At 44.6% G+C, this 19,215-nt stretch overlaps 1 protein-coding gene across 1 annotated transcript; it reads right to left on the bottom strand.

The window, feature by feature from the left end:
• Positions 1–400: 400 nt before the first annotated feature.
• On the bottom strand, positions 401–13,349 carry Tat (tyrosine aminotransferase). Its single transcript, XM_042700827.1, has 11 exons — positions 13,115–13,349; positions 12,406–12,510; positions 9,337–9,404; positions 7,491–7,649; positions 6,886–7,024; positions 5,312–5,364; positions 4,355–4,507; positions 3,639–3,767; positions 3,020–3,103; positions 1,375–1,473; positions 401–802 (listed from the first exon to the last, which is right to left on the bottom strand). Exons 1-11 carry the CDS (start codon positions 13,347–13,349, stop codon positions 662–664), a joined length of 1,365 nt encoding a protein of 454 aa, XP_042556761.1. The 3' UTR covers positions 401–661.
• Between the last annotated feature and the right edge of the window lie 5,866 nt (positions 13,350–19,215).

Here is a 19,215-nt window from a genome sequence, read left to right on the forward strand (position 1 = left end):
ACATACAAGTCTAAATTTAGGAAGTTGATCAAGGTTATTTATTTGTGTCACAAAATAATTCTTTACCAAAAAAGTTTACAAATGTTTCTGTTCCTGATCCTTAAAATACAATTTTTTTGCTAAAATGTTTAGAGTATGATGAACCAAATACGAGTGTCCTCAATTTCTTTCCGGTTATACCTCTCTTGCACAACGTGAGATATACATGCGATGAGGCTGTAACAAGAGCTGGACGTCAGGCCTGACTGGAGAGAATACTATTACTCACAGCATTGAAGAAATGGCCGGGGACACAGTTCCTCACCAATTTTTGGTTTCTCCCATCCAGAACTCTTATATTTCTTGTCTTGATGACTTTCTAGTAAACTCTGTCCCTATCAGGTACTCTCAGGATTTTAAAAAAAAAAAAAAAAGGAGGAAGTCACAGGGAAGAAACACCTGAATGAATTAGTGAGTCACTCCAGTGGAATGCAGTAAGGGAGAGAATTGGAAGTTCAGAATATGAATGGGAATGTGACTGGGAAAAGCAAGAACAATCTGGAAACTTCCATGTGGTACATGTCGAAACCTTCTTCCAGTAAAGGCTTCAGACTTCCTGGGGAGCAGCAGAGTTCAGTCCGGTCCTCCTTGGATGTGACAGGTGTTCAGAATAGACGAGAACTTACTTGTCACACTCCTCCTGGTTCCCGTCAGTACAGTGATAATGCTGCTCGCAGAACTCCTGGATCCGGCTGCAGGCCTCCAGCATCATCACCTCTGGGACGGTGATCACCACTCGGAAGAAATTCGGATACTCGAAGCACTGGGGTGGGGGTGGGGGGAAAGCAATTGAGTCTGGTGGACTATTCTATAATCCATAGGAAGAGGTGGCGTCACTTTATCAAGGGAATCCGTTTGCTCAGTTCCCTAGGGTTCGGTCACTGAGCTAATTCATCACAAAATGGGCCATAAGAACTGGATCTCATCTTAGCTACAATATTTGTTTACAACATGGGGTAATTATGAGGGTGGGGTAGATGCCATGCATTTTCAAGTATCTACATCAGTCTGAATCTTAGCAAATGAGTATCCACTTTGTGAAGGGAGAAAAGGTCAGGCCAAAAAAAATGCAGCTGGGTGGGAAGGTGGCTCAGTGGTAGAGTTCTTGCCTTGCATGTATGAAGCCCTGGGTTCGATTCCTCAGCACCACATAAGCATAAAAAACCAGAAGTGGCACTGTGGCTCAAGTGGTAGAGCGCTAGCCTTGAGCTGAAGAGTGAGGGACAGTGCCCAGGCCCAGAGTTCAGGCCCCATGACCGGCAAAAAAAAAAAAAAAAAAAGCAGCTGGGGAGAGTTCTGGGGGCCCTAGAAACTTGAGAGAGGTGCAGTACTAACCGTTGCTGGGAGGCAATGGACAGATTGCTCAGCCACCAACTGCTCTGTGAACTCCACGTCATTCTCAAATTCTGGGAAATGGTGCATCTCAATGCCGACCTATACCAAGAATACAAAGGGGAGACAAGCTTAGAAGATGGAGGCCAATTTCCTGTGCCAGAAATTAAGGAAGGGACGACTTTCAAGGATGTCATGGAATGTTATTATTGATCACTAAGAGTGCTAGCACTTAAGAACTCATGGAACGGGTGGCTTTCAAACCTATAGTCTTAGCTACTTGATTGACAGAACTGGAGGATCAAGGTTCAAAGCCAGTCTGGGTATAAAAGTTCATAAGACTAGCTGGGCACCAGTGGCTCATGCCTATAATCCTAACTACTCAGGAGGCTAAGATCTGAGGATTGTGGTTCAAAGCCAGCCAGGGCAGAAAAGTCCCTGAAACTCTTACCTCCAATGAACCACCAGAAAACCAGAAGTAGCTCTGTGGCTTAAGTGGTAGAGTGCTACCCTTGAGCTGAAGAACTGAGGGACAGTGTCCAGGCCCAGAGTTCAAGCCCCATGACCAACAACAAAAGAAAAGTTCATAAGACTTCATCTCAATCAATGGCTGTGTGCAATGGCACACACCTGACATTCCAGCTACAGAAAAAGCACAGTGATGTGAAACCTGTCATCTCCAGTGACATAGAGGGTTGTAGCTCAAGCATAAAACAAGAGCGTGTCTCAAAGAAAACTAAGGCAGGAGGCCAGTAGCTCACACCTGTAATCCTAGCTTTTCAGGAGGCTGAGATCTGAGGGTCACAGTTAAAAGCCAACTCAAGTTTATGAGACCCTTATCTCCACTAAACTGCCAAAAGACCTGGAAGTAGAACTGTGGCTCAAGTGGTAAAATACTATCCTTGAACAAAGGAGCTCGGGGACAGAGCCCAGGCACTGAGTTCAAACCCCCAAACTGGCACCAAAAACAAAAAAAGAAAATTAAGGCAAAAAAAGGCTGGGAGTGTGACTCAAGGGGTAGAATGCTTGCCTGGCAAGCACAAGACCTTGAGTACTACAAAAAAAAAGAAGGGAGGGAGGCAGGAAGGGAGGGAGAGAATAAAGAAAGAAAATTTATGGCATTTTCCACATACACAGGAAGAAAAGCTAGTGTGTCTGTGTTCAATTAGCATTCAGGCCACGTCATTCCTTATTGCATGAGACTGTTCAACACACTGCAGGAACCATGGAATATTTATCATCCTTGGGCCACAAAATGGTGACAGTACCCCACAGCCATCCTGAAAACAAGTGGAATTCCCCTACAGTCACAAGCACCCATAGGGAACATATCATTCCCATTCATGAGCTATAAAGAATAGAAGATGTCTTCTCCATGTCTCATAAATTCCCTGTGTGTGTGTATAAAAATGATTTGCTGTGCTGAGAAATTAAGTCATTTGAAGAGTTTCACGAGCACTGAGAACAGATGACGTCAGTGAGCCAATTCAGAACAAAGCCTCAGCTGGCTGGCTCAGGAACCTAGCCCATTTGTGTCTTTGTAAATGGCGCGGCATAGCCTACCTAACACCACCATGCCGTTCCAGCAACCCACCTCCCAGGTTTTATGACACACATTGATCTAATGCCCAGCCTCCAATGTGCTTACCATGAGGTACATGGCCCCAGAGGGGCGGACTGGCTGGAGTCCAGGAATGGCCGCCAATGCTGCATAGCACAGATCAGCATTGGACTGTAAGAGGAGGCAGAGAGAACACCGACAATCAAATTTTAAGTTTACACAACAACAACCGCAACAACTGGGTGACAGTGGTTCAAGCTGGTAATCCTAGCTACTCAGGACATTGAGATCTGAAGATTGAGGTTCAAAGCCAGCCCTGGCTGGAAAGTTTGTGAGACTCTGTATCTCCAAAGAATCATCAAAAAGTCACCAGTGGAGGTGTGGCTCAAGTAGTAGAGCCCTATCCTTGAGCAAAAAAAAAAAAAAAAAGCAGGGACAGTGGCCATGTCCTGAGTTCAAACCCCAGGACTGGAGCGTGTGTACGTGCACACACACACATACACACCTTCAATGTCATCGATCTTCTGTCATTGGAGTCAACAAGAAAAAAAAACCTCACTGTCTTCTAATTGGTGAGGCCAGAAAGAAATGATGCTACATCCTTCAGAGAGAAACCCCATCCTGGAGTGGTGCCCTGGACTAGTTACTCCTAATTCTACTGGTGACATTCAGAGTCCCCAAATCAAAGCCCACAGGCTGCCCTTACCTTGAGGAAACTTAGGGTGTTGTGGTAGAACTCTTGAGGGGTACGACGGAGGATGCTTTTCAGAGCTCCCTGGACGATGGTACAGGGACCCAAGATTCGCTGACTCAGCTTCACCAGCCCATCTCGGATCTAGAACCCCAAGAAACACAGCCGTTGAGCCTTGCGTAAGTATCCCCACTGTGGGTGAGTCTTCCTGACCTTTCTTCCTATCAGGTTTTTGACTTCAGGAAGTAAGGGGGACTTGTGGCACGCAGATCAGATCGCTTGGGTCTGTAGTCTTGCTCTGCCTCCAACCCACTGTGACGGTGGACAGATGAAAGATAGAATCTTTCGGCATCTTGGTTTTGCTCGGGCGTAAATGGAGACAATACAAAAACTAGCCTCATGGGTTTGAGGACTGAATTAAAATAAGATCCATAAAACACTAGCCCGTGGTAAGCCCTTGGTCTTCATTGTTATGACTGTTACGGTTTTTAAAATTTTTTTATCTGCCCTAAAATAGGAAGTGCATGGGGCATCTTCACAGATCCAAAACTCCATGAAAACTGAATTTGGGAGAGGAAATAATGACGACTGACTTTTCTAGTGAACCACAAAGCCAAGAAGAAAAACCAGTGTGGAAAGGAAAAACGGAACGCTATCACCTCACCACTCCACACACAGCCCAGAGATATACCTCCTAAATCCCACAGATTGGCTCACCATATTGCTCTCACCTCATTGCCAAGAATATCTCTTCGGTCATGGATGAGGATCCAGCCCATCCTCCAGCCAGGAACCAGCCAGCGCTTGGCCAGCCCGCCACAGGACAGAATGGGGACATGGGTGCTGAGAGTGGCCAAGGGTTCATATTTGCAATCCGAAAACACCTGAGGACAACGAGTTTTCTTGCTTACTTTCCTCTGGATCCCATGGGGGCAGAGCGAGGGAGGAGGGGTAGACAGGACACCAGACTCACAGGGCTCCCTACACTGAAGCATAATTGGAATTCCAGGGAGCATCAAACCCCTTTGATGCAAGTGCGTTGGCTTTGGTGTCTGGATTGGATTAGAGGGAGTTTAAATGAGGGAAGCGAATCTAGCTCCGTGTAGGTTGCTGGGTGGGATTCATGACTGTAGGAGTTATTATAGAATTTAAAATAAAATGGGGGTGCACCATCTCTTAGGTAAAATTCCTGGGCCCACTGATACTATAGAATAGAGAGCTGCTTGGATTCCAGAAACGCCATCAAGCATCCTACACGATGTAACATTCCCAGGGCAGGCTAGGATAGCACCCCTAATCAAGAATAGTAACATTTCCACCATTCTATTCTGTGCGCTTGCACACTTCTCCTGGCTGAACCTCCCCCCCCCACACACACACAGCAAATGTTCATCTACCAGTGACAGAAGTAAAAAGTCTACAAATGTCTTCATAACAGGTCAATCAAGCTCTGCAATTCCATTCCAAACATGTTCAGATTTTCAAAGCCTTTTGGATGTCAAAAGAGAAAAGAACTGTAGGGCCGCACATGTGTTAGGAGTGTGCAAGGGAACTGATTTTGCTGTAGTGAGACGATTAGGACTTCCTTCTGATTACTCCAGCTGCCTACTTTAGAGGTCTCTAGAACTGACTCTAGAGTCCATTTGGGATTGAGATGATAGAAGTCATGAATCCTGGCCCACACTTACCATGTCTCCATAGATCTCATCGGCCAAGATGGGAACGCACTGCCTTGCAGCCACTGAAAATAAGAAAGACATGATGGAATCTTTTGTTGCTGTTGTCATGGTAGCCCAGGCTAACTTCAAACTTGTGAAGCAAGGAGGCGGGAGCCTCAGCTTCCTGAGAGTCCGAATTACAGTGTGCACCACCATGCCCAGCATGGAATTATGTTTAAAATGAGGTGCCTTGTCATTTCATCTTCACCTGGGCTTACTATGCTTCACAGTTCATGTTTGCGGGTTTGGTCCTCTTGTAAGAACAGTAAATTTGGTGCTGGGAAGGTGGCTCAGTGGTAGAGCGCTTGCCTTGCATGCATGAGGCCCTGGGTTTGATTCCTTAGCACCACATAAGCAGAAAAAGCTGGAAATAGTACTGTGGCTCAAGTGGGAGAGCGCAAGCCTTGAGCTGAGGAGCTGAGGGACAGCGCCCAGGCCCAGAGTTCAGGCCCCACGATGGACAAAAAAAAAAAAAGAAGAAGAATGGTAAATTTTTCTGAAACTCTTCTAGGATTGAGAGCCTAAATTTGCTGTTTAATTAGTTTAGGTATTCCAAACCCTGTCTTCCACATAATGGGAGAGGTACAGAGGCAGCTGTGAATGGGTTAAAGATCTCTTATCCAAAATGTCTGGGCAAAGCTGGGCACTGGTGGCTCACACCTGCAATCCTAGCTGCTCAGGAGATTGAGATTTGAGGATCAAGGTTCAAAGCCAGCCTGGGCAGGAAAGTCTATAAGACTGTTATCCTCAACTAACTACCTAAAAAAACTGTGGCTCAAGAGGTAGAGCATTACCCTTGAACACAAAAGCTCAGGATCAGGGCCCAGGCCTTGAGTTCAAGGCCTAAGAAGAAAAAAGAGATCTCAAGGCCTGGGAAGAAAAAAAGTTTGAAGAGCAGAGACATTTCAGATCTTGGAGTTTTTTTCTTTGTCAGTTGTGGGGCTTGAACTTAGGGCCTAGATGCGGTTCCTGAGCTACTTCACTCAAGGCTAGCACTGTACAACCACTTTGAACCACAGCACCACCTCTGGTTTTCTGGAGGTTAATTGGTGATAAGAGTTTCATGGACTTTCTTACTCCAGTTGGCTTTGAACCACAATCCTCAGATCTCAGCCTCCTGAGCAGCTAAGATTACAGGCGTGAGCCACCAGTGCCCAGCCCAGATCTTGGATTTTTTTGTTTTGCTTTAGATTTTAGAATAGTCACACTAGTTTGCCAGTTGAGCATTCCTAATCTTAAAAAAAAAAAAAAAAAAGAAGAAGAAGCTGAAATGCATCCTTACGGAGTGTTCTGAATTTGGGATTTGGAGGCTAGAGATAGGTGGTATTTCTTTTCTTTCTCTTTTTTTCCTTTTTATGCAAGTGCTGTCATTCTGATGTCACACCTATAGTTCAAAATGCCAGTGGCGCTCATGTACCTCCCTCTCAGGTTTAGTAACTTAGGGAAAAGACTCTTTTTTAGTCACAACAGGAAATAGGAAACAAGAAACAAGAAACATGCCCTCTCTGCCTCCTCCCAGGGCATGTGCTATCTGCTGGACTTACCCTCCAGGATCTTCTGAAGGTGACTCTTCCTGAACACCGACCCACAGGGGTTTGATGGGTTGTTGACAATGAGGCAAGCTGTCTTTTCGTCAATCAGAGATTCCAGTTGTTTCAGATCAATTTCCCAAGACTGCTCAGGCTGGAAAGAAGAAAGGATGAAATTCAGATGATTTAGGAAATTTTTTTGAGGGGGACATGCAACCTAACAATGCAGAGCCAATGCTAAAATTTGATTTGGGCCTCAACTACCTAATTCTAGACCTTTCTCTGTGAGGTAATGGTGAAAGAGGGCGGGGGTGTATTTTTCCCCCAGTCCTGGGACTTGAACTCAGGGCCTGGGAATTGTATCTGAGCATTTTTGCTCAAGGCTAATGCTCTATCACTTGAACCACAACTCCACTTCTGGACTTTTTGGTGCTCCATTGGAGATACGAGTCTTATAAACTTTCCTGCCTGGGCTGGCTTTGAACCATAGTCCTCAGATCTCAGCCTCCTGAGCAGCTAGGATTACAGGTGTGAGTCACCAGCACCCAATATATGGTCATGCTTTTTTTATAGAGTAGTAAATGGAGCCTTTGAGTATGAAGTTTAAAAAAGTCACTTACCAATAGATTGTAGAGTTTGACCTCAATTCCCATAGATTCAGCCAAAGTCCTGTAGAGAGAAAATCCAGGTCTCGGAACAAGGATGTTTTGTCCTGGGTTGGCCAACACAGCTAGACAAAGTTCAATAGCCTGACTACAGCCACTTGTCAGAATGACATCCTGTGAAGATAATAATAGGTCTCAGGAGAAAAGAGCTTGTCCAGGTGGTAAATTGGGAGTCATAATAAATTAACTTTTAAAACCTCTATGTGAACTGCAGGGGCAGTCCTAAGCCTCAATCAAATACTCCACCAAATGAAATGATTTATCTATATCTATAGCTGTCTATTTAAATATTGTTGAAAGTGTCAGCCACTTAAGAGAAATAAATCACTAAATAAAAGACACATTGGCTATGAGTCAGTCAATTTCCAGGAGACTTTGGACTGTCCTTGGACTTTTCTCCCCTAGTTATTTATTTACTTTTGGCCAAAGATTTAAAGCCTGGCTTCTCTCTGATGTAGAGATGTTAGCAAATGTCTGCCCCACACGGTGGACAGTAAAGGAAAGAGTAGCATCTGACCTTGCTACTGCCCCAGGACCTCTCAATATTAAATGTGAAAGTGCTAAGGCAAATGAAGGAAAATACAAATAAAAACAGACTCTAGAAGGAGAGGGTAACAGTGTTCAAAAAGGAAGTCATGGGGCTGGGAATGTGGCTTCACGGTAGAGGGCCCAGAGTAAAGCCCTGGGTTCAATTCCACAGTACCACATAAACAGAAAAGGCTGGAAGTGGCACTGTGGTTCAAGTGGTAGAGTGTTAGCCTTGAGCAAAGAAACTCAGGGATAGCACCCAGGCCATGGGTTCAAGCTCCAGGACAAAGAAAGAAAGAGAGAGAGAGAGAGAGAGAGAGAGAAAGAAGGGAGGGAGGGAGGGAGGGAAGGAAGGAAGGAAAGAAGGTCATTACTTGACTTATATAACCCCTCCATACATCACCTTTAACAATAAAATTTAAATAAAAAAGATTCTACTGGCAATATTATTTGGTGTTTATGAATTGAATTAATTTTTGCCAGTCCTGGGGCTTGAACTCAGGGCCTGGGCACTGTGGTGAGCTCCTTTTATTCAAGGCTAGTGCTCTACCACTTGAGACACACACCACTTCCAGCTTTTTCTGTTAATGTGGTACTGAGGAATCAAATCCAGGGTTTCATGCATGCTAGGCAAGCACTCTACCACTAAGCCACATTCCCAGCCCCAATGAATTGAATTTTAAGTGATCTTTTGCAGGAAAACTAAACCTAGGGTAGGCCTCCTGTGACAGATACTATGTAAGTTATAAATGTCCATATATTACACTGATATTAACTATAATCACTGATTAGGGGCCCCAAGTATATAAGAAATCCTCAAATTAATAGCAGGGAATTCTGTTGTTTTCCCTCTTCAAGACTATTAATCTTTGTGGATTAATGGAAACAAGGAAAGCTTGTCTAGGTTCCAGTGGCTCATCCCTAGCCACTCGGTAGGCTGAGATCTGAGTGATCACAGTTCAAAACTAGACCAGGTAGGAAAGCTCATGAGACTATTATCTCCAACTAACCACCTAAAAGCTGGAGGTGGAGCTGTGGCTCAAGTGGTAAAGCACCAGTCTTGAGCGGGAAAAGCCAAGGGACAGAACCTAGGTTACTCTGAGGGGAGGGGGAGAGAGAAAATGAGAGAGAGGAGAAGGAGGAGGAGGAAAAGAAGGGGGAGGAGGGGAAAGGGTGAGAGGGAGGAGGAGAAGGATAAGAAAGAAGAAGGGAGGGAGAGAGGGAGGGAGGGCGGGCAGGAGGAGGAAAGGAGGTTGGTTTGACCAGCGCTCACCTTAGCTTCCAGCGGTGCCTCAGGACAGTGGTAGTAGGAAGCAATCTCCTCCCGGCTGGACAGGTAGCCTGAGAAAGAGAGTGAGCAAAGGAAGCCGGAGGTTTTCATCCTGTACTGGGCATCTATGCCCAGAGCGAGCATGAGTTTCAGCTGCCTCCTACCACTGCTCAGGGCGCAGTCTACTCAGCTGAGTTTTCAAACACAGTAGACAAAGGAGAATAACTTTAAATTTTATTACAGACACAAATAATAAAAACAGAGCAGGGCGCTGATGGCTCACGCCTATAATCCTAGCTACTCAGGAGGCTGAGATCTGAGGATCGTGGTTCAAAGCCAGCCCAGGCAGGAGAGACCGTGAGACTTCTATCGCCAATAAACCACCAGAAAACCGGAAGTGGCGCTGTAGCTCAAGTGGTAGAGCGCTCGCCTTGAGCTGAAGAGCTGAGGGACAGCGCCCAGGCCCAGAGTTCAAGCCCCAGGACCGACAAAAAAAAAAAAAAACCATATAATAAAAACAAATGTATGTATAGATGGATGGATGGATGGATACAAATAATAAAATGAAATAGTCCCCCTAACGATAAAATACTCTGCAGTGTCTTGATTAGTGTATTATGATTAGCTTAATCCTCTGTAGGATAAAGGACTAATATTTAAGTTCATTTTATAGATATATGCATATATACTAGAAAAGTTGTCATTATTTAATTCAATACCTATAGTCTAGTTTAAAGGCTTTCTTTTAACATCCTGTAACATATTTTGAGTTTTGTACAAATTTTTACTTTTGAATCATTTTCTTATACATTTTTTCCAAATTTGACTTCTAACTTTGATGTCTTGATAGGCTCATGGCCAATATAATATTTTGCAAAAAAAAAATTCTCAAAAAGAAAAAAAAACAAGCTAGCAAAATCAGAGGCAATATTTCATGTTTGTTAACAGGTACAAATGAGTACCTCAGAATTACATAATTAGCACTCCCCTAACTACTTCTAACTACTCCCCTAACTTAGTACACAACGTTCTAGTCCTCTGAACATTTGTCTAGCAGAGATTACCTTTCACTTCCAGCCTGAACCACTTCCCTAGTACTTTGCTTATTACAGCCATTATAAACTTTTTCTAATCTAATTTTAGGTCTTGAATATGACTCTTGTTGTATGAAACTTTCTAATATATAAGCAATCAACCTAAACACCACATCCCTAACAACTCTTTGCAGGGTCTGTAAATTTTGATTTTAGCATGAACCTAGGTTTTTATTAGCATTGAGAATATGTTTGTGCCAGGCATAGTGGCACACAGCCTGTCATTCCAGTTGCTCAGGAGATGAAATAGGAGGATCACAGTTTGAGGCTGGCCCAAGCAAAAGCATAAGACTCTATCTGAAGTAAAACAACAAAAAAGATTGAGGCTGCTTGGCTAAAATGGTAGCAATTAGCCTGAGGCCTGGTTCAATGTCCACCATACACACACACACACACACACACACACACACCAAATATCTTTATATTTATTATGTATGTACTCATTACATATACATATATTTACATTATATTTTAAATATGTATTATGATAAATATATGTATTTTATTACACATACTATACACACATACACACACACACACACACACACACACACACACACACACACACACGGGGAAAATATGCAACACAGAAATAAAGCCAACCAATCACTTATTTCACAAAAACCATTAGGCAAGTAATTTTTTAACAGATAGGGTTACATCTAAATAAGAATAATTTCCTGGGGCTGGGAAGGTGGCTCAGTGGTAGAGCACTTGCCTTGCATGCATGAGGCCCTGGGTTCAATTCCTCAGCACCACATAAGCAAAAAGAAAAAAGCCGGAAGTGGCACTGTGGCTCAAGTGGTAGAGCGCTAGCCTTGAGCTGAAGAGCTGAGGGACAGCGCCCAGGCCCAGAGTTCAGGCCCCACAACTGGACCCAAAAAAAAGAATAATTTCCTTCTATCTAATACAACCCTTGATCCTTCCATGTAATAGCCCATTCTTTGTTGTGTTTTTTTCTTTTCCTTTTTTTTTTTTTTTGCCAGTTCTGGGGCTTGCACTCAGGGCCTGGGCACTGTCCCTGAGCTTCTTTTGCTCAAGGCTAGCACTCTACCACTCAAGCCACAGCACCACTTCCAGCTTTTTCTGTAGTACTCAGGAATCGAATCCAGGGCTTCATGCATGCTAGGCAAGCATTCTACCACTGAGCACCTTCCCAGTCCTTTGTTGTTTTTGTGCCAGTCCTAGGGCTTGAACTCAGGGCCTGGGTGCTGTCCCTGTTCTTTTTTTGCTCATAGCTGGCATTCTACTGTGAGAGCCATAGCTCCCCTTCTAGCTTTTTGTTGGTTAATTAGTGATAAGAGTCTCACAGACTTTCCTGCCTGGGAATGGCTTCGAACCATAATTCTCAGAATCAAGTTGCTAAGATTCCAGACTTTTGTTGTTTGTGAACTCCTTATTTGAAACAAAGTTGCGTTGCAAAGTGATCTGGACTGTAATAAAAATAGACCCTCAATGCATATAAGAGAAGAAATGAAGCAAAAAGAGCTGTTTACATAGGGCAGACATTAATGTAGGGCTTCAAGGACTAGGTAAACAGGCAGCCAGACTCAAGATCTTCCTCATAGAATAAATAGTAACAGGGTAGGAGCACTGTGTATGGAGTATGTCTGAGAACCTAGTGGGAAGTGCCAGTCTGCCGGGAAGCCAGGAAAGAAGTTCTTCGGATGCCTTGCCTTTAAACATCCAGGGTGACACCCCCTCTCCCCAAATCCAAATGACTGTTCAATCTTTGCCCCTCCTTCAAAATTACACTTTAGACTAGCTAGCAGAATTCCTATAGGACTATGAAAAGAACACAGAAAGCCAGGCCTAGTGGCAAACACCTCTAATCCCAGCACTACAGAGGCAGAGGCAGGAAGATCATGAGTTCGAAGCCAGCCCAGGCTACTTAATAAGACCATGTCTAAAAAAAAAACTATCAATAAGAGTGCCAACGATCTGAACCCCATCAGGTCTAACGTGAGGAGAAGCTTACCAATGGACGGGGCGTAGCCATTGTATTTCCCCGAGTCCAGAGCGTCTTTCATTGCTTGGGTAACTTCAGCGTCTGTAGGCAGATTTCCAAACACAGTAGGGTCTCCTATTCATGGGAAGGAGAAAAGGAAAAGGAGTCACTGCTGTAACCTGTTCAGGGCCTCCGAACCGGCCCTGACCAGAAGCAAGGAGGTGACGGAGACTGGACCACACCGCGGAACTGAGGTTTGAGGTACCAGAGGACCTGTAGCCTTCCACCAGCTGCACATACCATGGCTCCATGCACCCAGGTTTTTATTGGTCTTGTGCAGGAAGTAAGGTACCAACTTCAACAGGTGACAATATTTTGTATACAAGTGGTAGGTGGCCTCTCTTCTGGGAAGGAGAGCTAAACAGTAAACAGCTTGCCATTTGCATAAATCTAAGTCTACCCTCCCGTTCTCACACAGTTTAGGGTGGAGTTAGCCCAAGATAGAAATCTGAATTCCCACCAAGGCAGGACTGATTGACCTGTCCAGGACATTCTCAGTGTTCTGAAAGTATGTGGGGCCTTCCAAACTCCCAATCTTTTCAGGGACTCATAGTTTAACTTTTCAGGCTCTCACAAGCCACCAAGACTCAGATTCACTCCCTTCTCCCATCTTTCCCAAGCAGCCCATGAAGACAGGAGCAGGGCAATGGTACCTCTCTATCAAGTTTCCCCAGCTTACCGATGGACAGAGAAATCATGGTTTTGTTTGGATTCGGCTTGACCTTCATGCCGTCCACGATGGCCCGAATGGGATTGAAAGTTTGGTTGGCCATGTCGGAGGGCCTCACAGACCACCGGGGCTTCCTGCCTTTCATTTTTCCTGGCAATGAGCTTCTCCCCCCGATGTTGACAGGTACGTCCAGTACTGGAGGCAGGCTGCCATTGCTGCTCATCTGAATCGTGTAGGAGTCCATCCCCACGAAGCCCTGTGGGGGAAAGAAGAGGGTCTTTGTGATGTCCAGATCCAGGCTCCATCGACCCTCCGGCCCTAAGCAGGGACATAGGATGTCTTTCCAAATTCCCTTCTTTGCTTTCTCTTGAAAAGCACTTTTATTATGAATAAGGAGCGTTTTTACACATTTGGCGAAGATGAGAAATAAAGCAAAAACCCATTCTGCAATCCTTGCACAGAACATGCAGTGGAATACTTACTTTAATTAAGACTTGTGATATGCAATTGTAATCCTAGGTTACAGTTTTTGATTACAGGCTTACCACATTCTAGGTAAAACCAAGGTCAAAGATGACAAGACTTCACTCAACAATCAAGGCACACGTGTTCCCTCCTGAGCACACAAAGACCTCAAGAAAGCTCGTCTCTGGTGCTTCTTCAACTCTCTATGTCTTACCCTCTACAGGGAACCAGCAAAAACCATCCCAAGCATTAGAATTATTATAGTATTGATATTACTGGTAGAACTAGTGTGGCACTGATGGCTCACATCTGTAATCCTAGCTACTCAGGAGGCTGAGCTATGAGGATCATATTTCAAATCCAGCCAGGGCAAGAAAGTCCATGAGACTCTTATCTTCAATAGCCACCAATAAGCCAGAAGTAGAACTGTGACTCAAGTGATAGAGTGCCAAGCCCTGAGCAAAAAAGCTAAGGAACAGTGCCTAGGCCCTGAGCTCAAGCCCCAGTACCAGCAAACACACACACACACACACACACACACACACACACACACACACACACAATATTACTATTAAAACTAAACCCCTAGTCCATAAGCACCATACAGCCCTAAAGGAAAAAAGAAGCCAATTCATCAGAAAGAAAAACTCAAACCCAGTCAACACCACAGAACCAGCTGAGGCTTGGGGCTTACCTTCCACAAATAGGAGAAGCAGTTCCAATGAGCCAAACCTGAATGCTCACCAGTTCTCTAACCAGAATGGACTCAGGTACAAAGCCTGACTCCTGAAGTAGTCCACATTCATGGGTGTTGGGCCTGGACCTTTAACGCTATTGGTTGCAATAAGAGCTAATCCCACCCCCCAGGCTTCTTTCCTCCCTTTCTCTCCCCAGTCTGATGTTTCTCACCCCAACCCTAAGCAGCCCTCCAATCAGAATCTGTCTTCTAGCTAAACTTCTGAAATTCTGTGTTAACCCTGTTCAGTCACTTGATGAGATGCAGAGAATATTATTGGAGGGCAAATATGATGATAGTCACTATTCTTAACTTTATTGTATTAGCATGCATTGAATTGCACAAAGATGAGGCATGTTTTGTTGTGATATTTCCACACTTCAGCCAATAATAGTTATTAAATCCCTTTTGTAGCCTGGAGGTAGTAGCACATTCTACTTACTCAGGAGGCAGAGAAAGGAGGATTGTAAATTTGAGGCCAGCCCAGGCAAAAATAAAAAAATTTTAAAAATGAAAAGCAAGAGATTTTGGAGCACTTAAGAGTGCCCCAGTACACGGGCAAACCGCCAGGTTCCATCTCCAGCATCACAGCATTCTGTTGTTACCATGAAATAAGTATTTACAACTAGTAATAGAAAAAAAAGTCTATAAAGTAAAATGTGAGAGTCCTCTCTTGAACCTCTGTGCTTGTGGACTGCATTCTCATTCCCAGGGGCAGGTGGTGATTAGAGATTTGCTTGAAAACTTGTCTAATGTTAAAAGGAGAAGTGGGTTTTTTGCATACAACTGTAATCTCCACAAGAACTCCTGGTAAAACCAAGGGAAAATCTTATCCATTCACCAAGACAGGATAGATAGATGATAGATAGATCAATAGACAGATTGAAATTTTATTGATTTTCAAACCATATAAGATCATGTCCCACATCTTGTTTGACAGCATTCTTTTCTCTATATCTTGAACACCATTTTCCAGCCCACGAAGTTCCTCAGTTCACAAAGTTTTGGATCCCAGTTGGAACAAATTGGGCAAGTTGTAATAAGTTAAACATCAACAATGCCTTAAAAGTACAGGGCATTTACCTACTCTCGAGAGATTGCAAGGATATGATGTCAAATGATATCTAGACAAAACACAAACAAAGCAGGAGAGCCACAGCAGGAAATACCAGCACTCAGGGTGAACCTATAAAAACATCACCCACTCAAAGGTCAAGACAAGACTACCTTCCAGTGTTCAGATCTCATCTGTTCATTTGTTGGGACACAGTGTTACCCAACCTCTTCTGTTCTCCATCTTTTGTTTGTGAGTAGAGTCTCTGGTAGGGTTGAATAACAATTTGTGCTTTTCTGGATTATTCATCTCTTAGCATTCTCCAAAACTTGTCTCATGTACCCACCTTGCCTCTCCAGTGAAGCAAGAAGTTAGCCCTTCATTTTACCCATAGGGGGAAAGCATCAGGTGAGAGCAGACAGCTGATCTTGTCTTTCAAAGGTTATAATGTAGAACCTCTGAACCCTGAGCTCAATAACCAGAGTTACTCGGTCTCAGAGAGGTGAACACACAGCCCTATCTCTGGACTACCCAAAGATATAGAGAAGGAAATATTACACAGCCATAAATTCTAAAAATGAAATTATGTCCTTCACAAGAAAATGGATGCAACTGTTAGACTTCATACCTGGTGAGATAAGCCAAGCTAAAAAAAAAGGTAGCTCATGCCTGCAATCCTAGCTACTGAAGAGGCTGAGATCTGAGAATTGAGGTTCAAAGCCAGCCAGGGCAAGAAAGTCCATGAGATTCTTATCTCCAATTAACCACCAGAAAACCAGAAGAAGTGGCACTGTGGCTCAAGTGGTAGAGCACTAGCCTTGAAGTGAAGAGCTGAGGGACAGCGCCCAGGCCGCGTTCAAGCCCCATGACCAACAACAACAAAAAAAAAGGGCTAGAAATGTGGCTTAGTGGTAGAATGCTTGCCTAGCATGCATGAAGCCCTGGGTTTGATTCCTCAGTACCACATAAGCAGAAAAAGGCAGAAGTGGTATTGTGGCTCACATAGTAGAGTGCTAGCCTTGAACAAAAGAAGCTAAGGGACAGTGCCGAGGCCCAGGACTGGCAGAAGGAAAGAAAGAGAGAGAGAGAGAGAGAGAGAGAGAGAGAGAGAGAGAGAGAGAGAGAGAGAGAGAGAGAAAGATATTGGAGTCACACCTGTAATCCCAACTACTCAGGAGGCTGAGATTTGAGGATCATGGTTCAAAGCCAGCCAAAGCAGGGAAGTCCATGACATTCTTATCTCCAATTAAGCACCAACCCACCCCCTCAAAAAAAAAACCCCAGAAATGGATCTATAGCTCAAGTGGTAGCGTGTTAACCTTGAGCAAAAAAGCTCAGGAACAGCACTCAGACTTTGAGTTTAAGCCCCAGGACTCGTACACACAAAAAAAATTGGATGGTTACACTCATTTGTGGAAGCCAGACATAAAAGATACACATATTCATGAACATGTACATTCACATCTATGATATATATGGACTACATATAATACATAAATATATGGATACCCACAAAACATAAATCTAATTAAGGGACTACTTAGGAGATGAAGTTCCTTCCTTTTGATGGCTGAATGTCATCCTGTGGTATACACAGACAATAATTTGTGTGTCCATTCACCAGCTGATGGGCATTTGCTCTGTTTCCATATCTGGGGGGGGTGGCGGCTATCATGAATAATGGCCATGAATCTCTGAGTGCACACCTTTATTTATTTATTTATTATTTATTTATTTTTGCCAGTCCTGAGGACTGAACTCAGGGCCTGGGCACTGTCCCTGGGCTTCTTTTTTGCTCAAGTGGCGAGCCACTTGGGCTACAACCCACTTCCAGCCTTTTCTTTCTTTTTTTCAGTTGGTTGTGGGGCTTGAACTCTGGGCCTGGGCGCTGTCCCTGAGCTCTTCAGCTCAAGGCTAGTGCTCTACTACTTGAGCCACAGCACTCACTTCCATCTTTTTCTGTATATGTGGTACTAAGGAATTGAACCCAGGGCTTCATGCATGCTAGGTAAGCACTCTCCACTAAGCCACATTTCCAGCCCCATCTGAGTACAAACTTTTGTATAAAGAGATTCTCAGTTCCTTATATGTATGCCGTGAAGTTGCTCTGAGTCACTACATGTCTAGGGTTTTATCCTAGGTGGGCATCTCTCATGTTTCTTAGGTCTTTATGCTTTGGGAATTGTCTGTATATGGCACTTGCCCATCTCTCTACAGGGGATTCCTCTTTTTCTAAGACCTTGGGCCTAGAACTGTGAGGTAACAAAACAGCAGCTGTGGGATTGTGGGTGGCTTCCTCTGTCTCAACCCAACTGGCGGAGATTCAGGTTTACAGATCAAAGAGCAGCGGGCAGCACGGGGTCAGGCAGGTGGTCTTGCAAATAGAGCCTCTGACGCAGAATTTACAGGCAGAGGGGGGCGTGTGGAGGGCATGGGAGGGGAGGAGGGGGGCGGTCACAGCTACCTCAGGTGATTCCCATAGACATACCCTCACCTCTGCTTGGGTAGCCCCCATCAGAACTTAGATCAGAAGAGAACACAGACAGAGCAAATACATTTTGGTAATACCCATCGTCCATAGCTAATGTTTTCTGTCAGTAGAAAGCAGATGAAGTCAGATGCCGATGGCCCACACCTGGAATCCTAGCTGCTCAGGAGTTTGATATCTGAGGATTATGGTTTGAAGCTAGCCCAGGCAGGAAAGCCCATGAGGGTCTTCTCTTCAATAAGCTGGAAGTAGACCTGCAGCTCTCAAGGGGTAGAGTGCCAGCCTTAAGCAAAAAGAAACTAAGGGACAGTGCCCAGGCCCTGAGTTCAGGCCCCAGGACCAACACACACACACACACACACACACACACACACACACACACACACACACACACACACACACGAGTAGAAACCCATTTCTCGCCCTGCAGATGCTTTTGGGGGTCTCTGAGCTTAGGAGTCCTTTCTTACATTTTTTTGTTTTTGTTTTTATCGGTCCTGAGGCTTGAACTCAGGGCCTGGGCATTGTCCCTGAGCTTCTTTTGCTCAAGGCTAGCACTCTACCAGTTGAGCCACAGCACCACTTCTGGCTTTTTCTGTATATGTGGTACTGAGGAATCAAACCCAGGGCTTCATACATGCTAGGCAAGCACTCTACCACGAAGCCACCTTCCCAGCCCTCTTCCTGTGGTTTTAGTACACCATTTCCCCTGCAGGGGGCGGTTTAGATACCAGCTCGCCTTCTCATGTAGTAGAGTAACTGATGCAGACTTGAGCGCCCCGGCTCTGTGCCTTCATGGGTAAAAGCAAGTCTGCCTTCTGGATTCCTGCTGACATGAAGTCTTGAGTTTGCAGGTCTGAAGCATGCCCATAGCCAAGAAGCTAGAATGTTCCAAAGGCCTCAAGGTTACTCCTTACCCATCCTGCCAGCAAACACACGCCAGTAGTGATGTAACTAAACAACCTTTATCCAGATTCACTGCTGGGCCCTACAGAGCAGAGAGGACCAGTGATGGAGGCCAAACCACAGTGAGTTACCCAGAGTCCAGAACACCAAGTTCCCTTGGGACCATGAGCAAAACAAAGATGAGATGTGGCTGGGGGGAGGAGATGAGTGGGGGGGGGGGGGTGGTTAGAGCCCAAGAAACAGCCACAGTTAAGAAGAAAGAGCCTTTTTCAGTGGGAAGACTGGCAGAGAGACCATGAAAGAGGATGAGCGTGAACCAACTGAGACATGAAGAGGTGGACTACTGTCCTAGACATTGTCCACTAGGAATAGTTTGGCCATTTAGTTTCATTCACAAACTTATCCAGCAAAGGTTTGTGAGCCAGACTCTGCTCTAAGTATTGAAGCTACAGCAGTGAAAG

This window comes from Dipodomys spectabilis, unplaced genomic scaffold, assembly GCF_019054845.1.
Source record: "Dipodomys spectabilis isolate Male_0828 unplaced genomic scaffold, ASM1905484v1 ptg000273l, whole genome shotgun sequence".
Classification (NCBI taxonomy): Eukaryota; Metazoa; Chordata; class Mammalia; order Rodentia; family Heteromyidae; genus Dipodomys; species Dipodomys spectabilis.